Source organism: Phaethon lepturus, unplaced genomic scaffold (genome assembly GCF_000687285.1).
Source record: "Phaethon lepturus isolate BGI_N335 unplaced genomic scaffold, ASM68728v1 scaffold39151, whole genome shotgun sequence".
NCBI classification, from domain to species: Eukaryota; Metazoa; Chordata; class Aves; order Phaethontiformes; family Phaethontidae; genus Phaethon; species Phaethon lepturus.
The window spans coordinates 128-712 of record NW_010519161.1 but is presented as its reverse complement, the minus strand read 5'-3'; the positions used below and the strand labels follow the sequence as shown (position 1 = coordinate 712).

At 66.2% G+C, this 585-nt stretch overlaps 1 protein-coding gene across 1 annotated transcript in view; it reads right to left on the bottom strand.

Moving 5' to 3' along the window:
* The window catches only part of TTC22 (tetratricopeptide repeat domain 22), a 4,431-nt gene extending 4,196 nt beyond the window's left edge, over positions 1-235 (bottom strand). Inside the window, 1 exon segment of the mRNA XM_010296955.1 lies at positions 177-235. Within this exon segment, the coding sequence (XP_010295257.1) occupies positions 177-235 (59 nt within the window).
* Positions 236-585: the final 350 nt, after the last annotated feature.

Here is a 585-nt window from a genome sequence, read left to right as displayed (position 1 = left end):
CTGGGTGCGGGCTGCCATGGCGGGGGCTGCCACCGTCCCCACAGCCCTCGGGGCCCAGAGCTGCCAGCATGGGGCTGCAGGCACTCCCCAGGGACATGGGCAGCCAGGTGAGGCCACCGGCCAGGCTTGCCTGAAGGCATGGGGAGAGCTGGACCTACCGGTGTAACTCTCCTCACCTCCCGGATTGTCTGTGCCCGCTGGGGAGCAGCTTCTTGCATGAGGGCTTTTTGCACATGACGGTCCAGGACACCCAGCTCAGGCTGGGAGCACCCCAGGGTGGAAGTGTGGGACGTGGGCTGCTCATGCCGGAGCTCGCCGGCACCTTGCCGGTGCTCAGCAAACACAGAACACGGAGGAGTGGGATGTGGAGCAGCAGATCCCCACGTCCATCTCCCCTAATCACCCATCTTCAGGCGGCTGCGGAGCCACGGCTGGCTGAGCATGGGCTCAGCTTCGTGCGCCGGTCCCGGCACTGCTGACGGCAGCGCTCCGGCTCTGCGTTGCAGGGGAAAGCATCAGCCTCTGGCTGGGCCAGAGCAGAGAAGGGCTCCCGGCTTAGTCAGCTGCCCCATTTCCAGTTCAAGG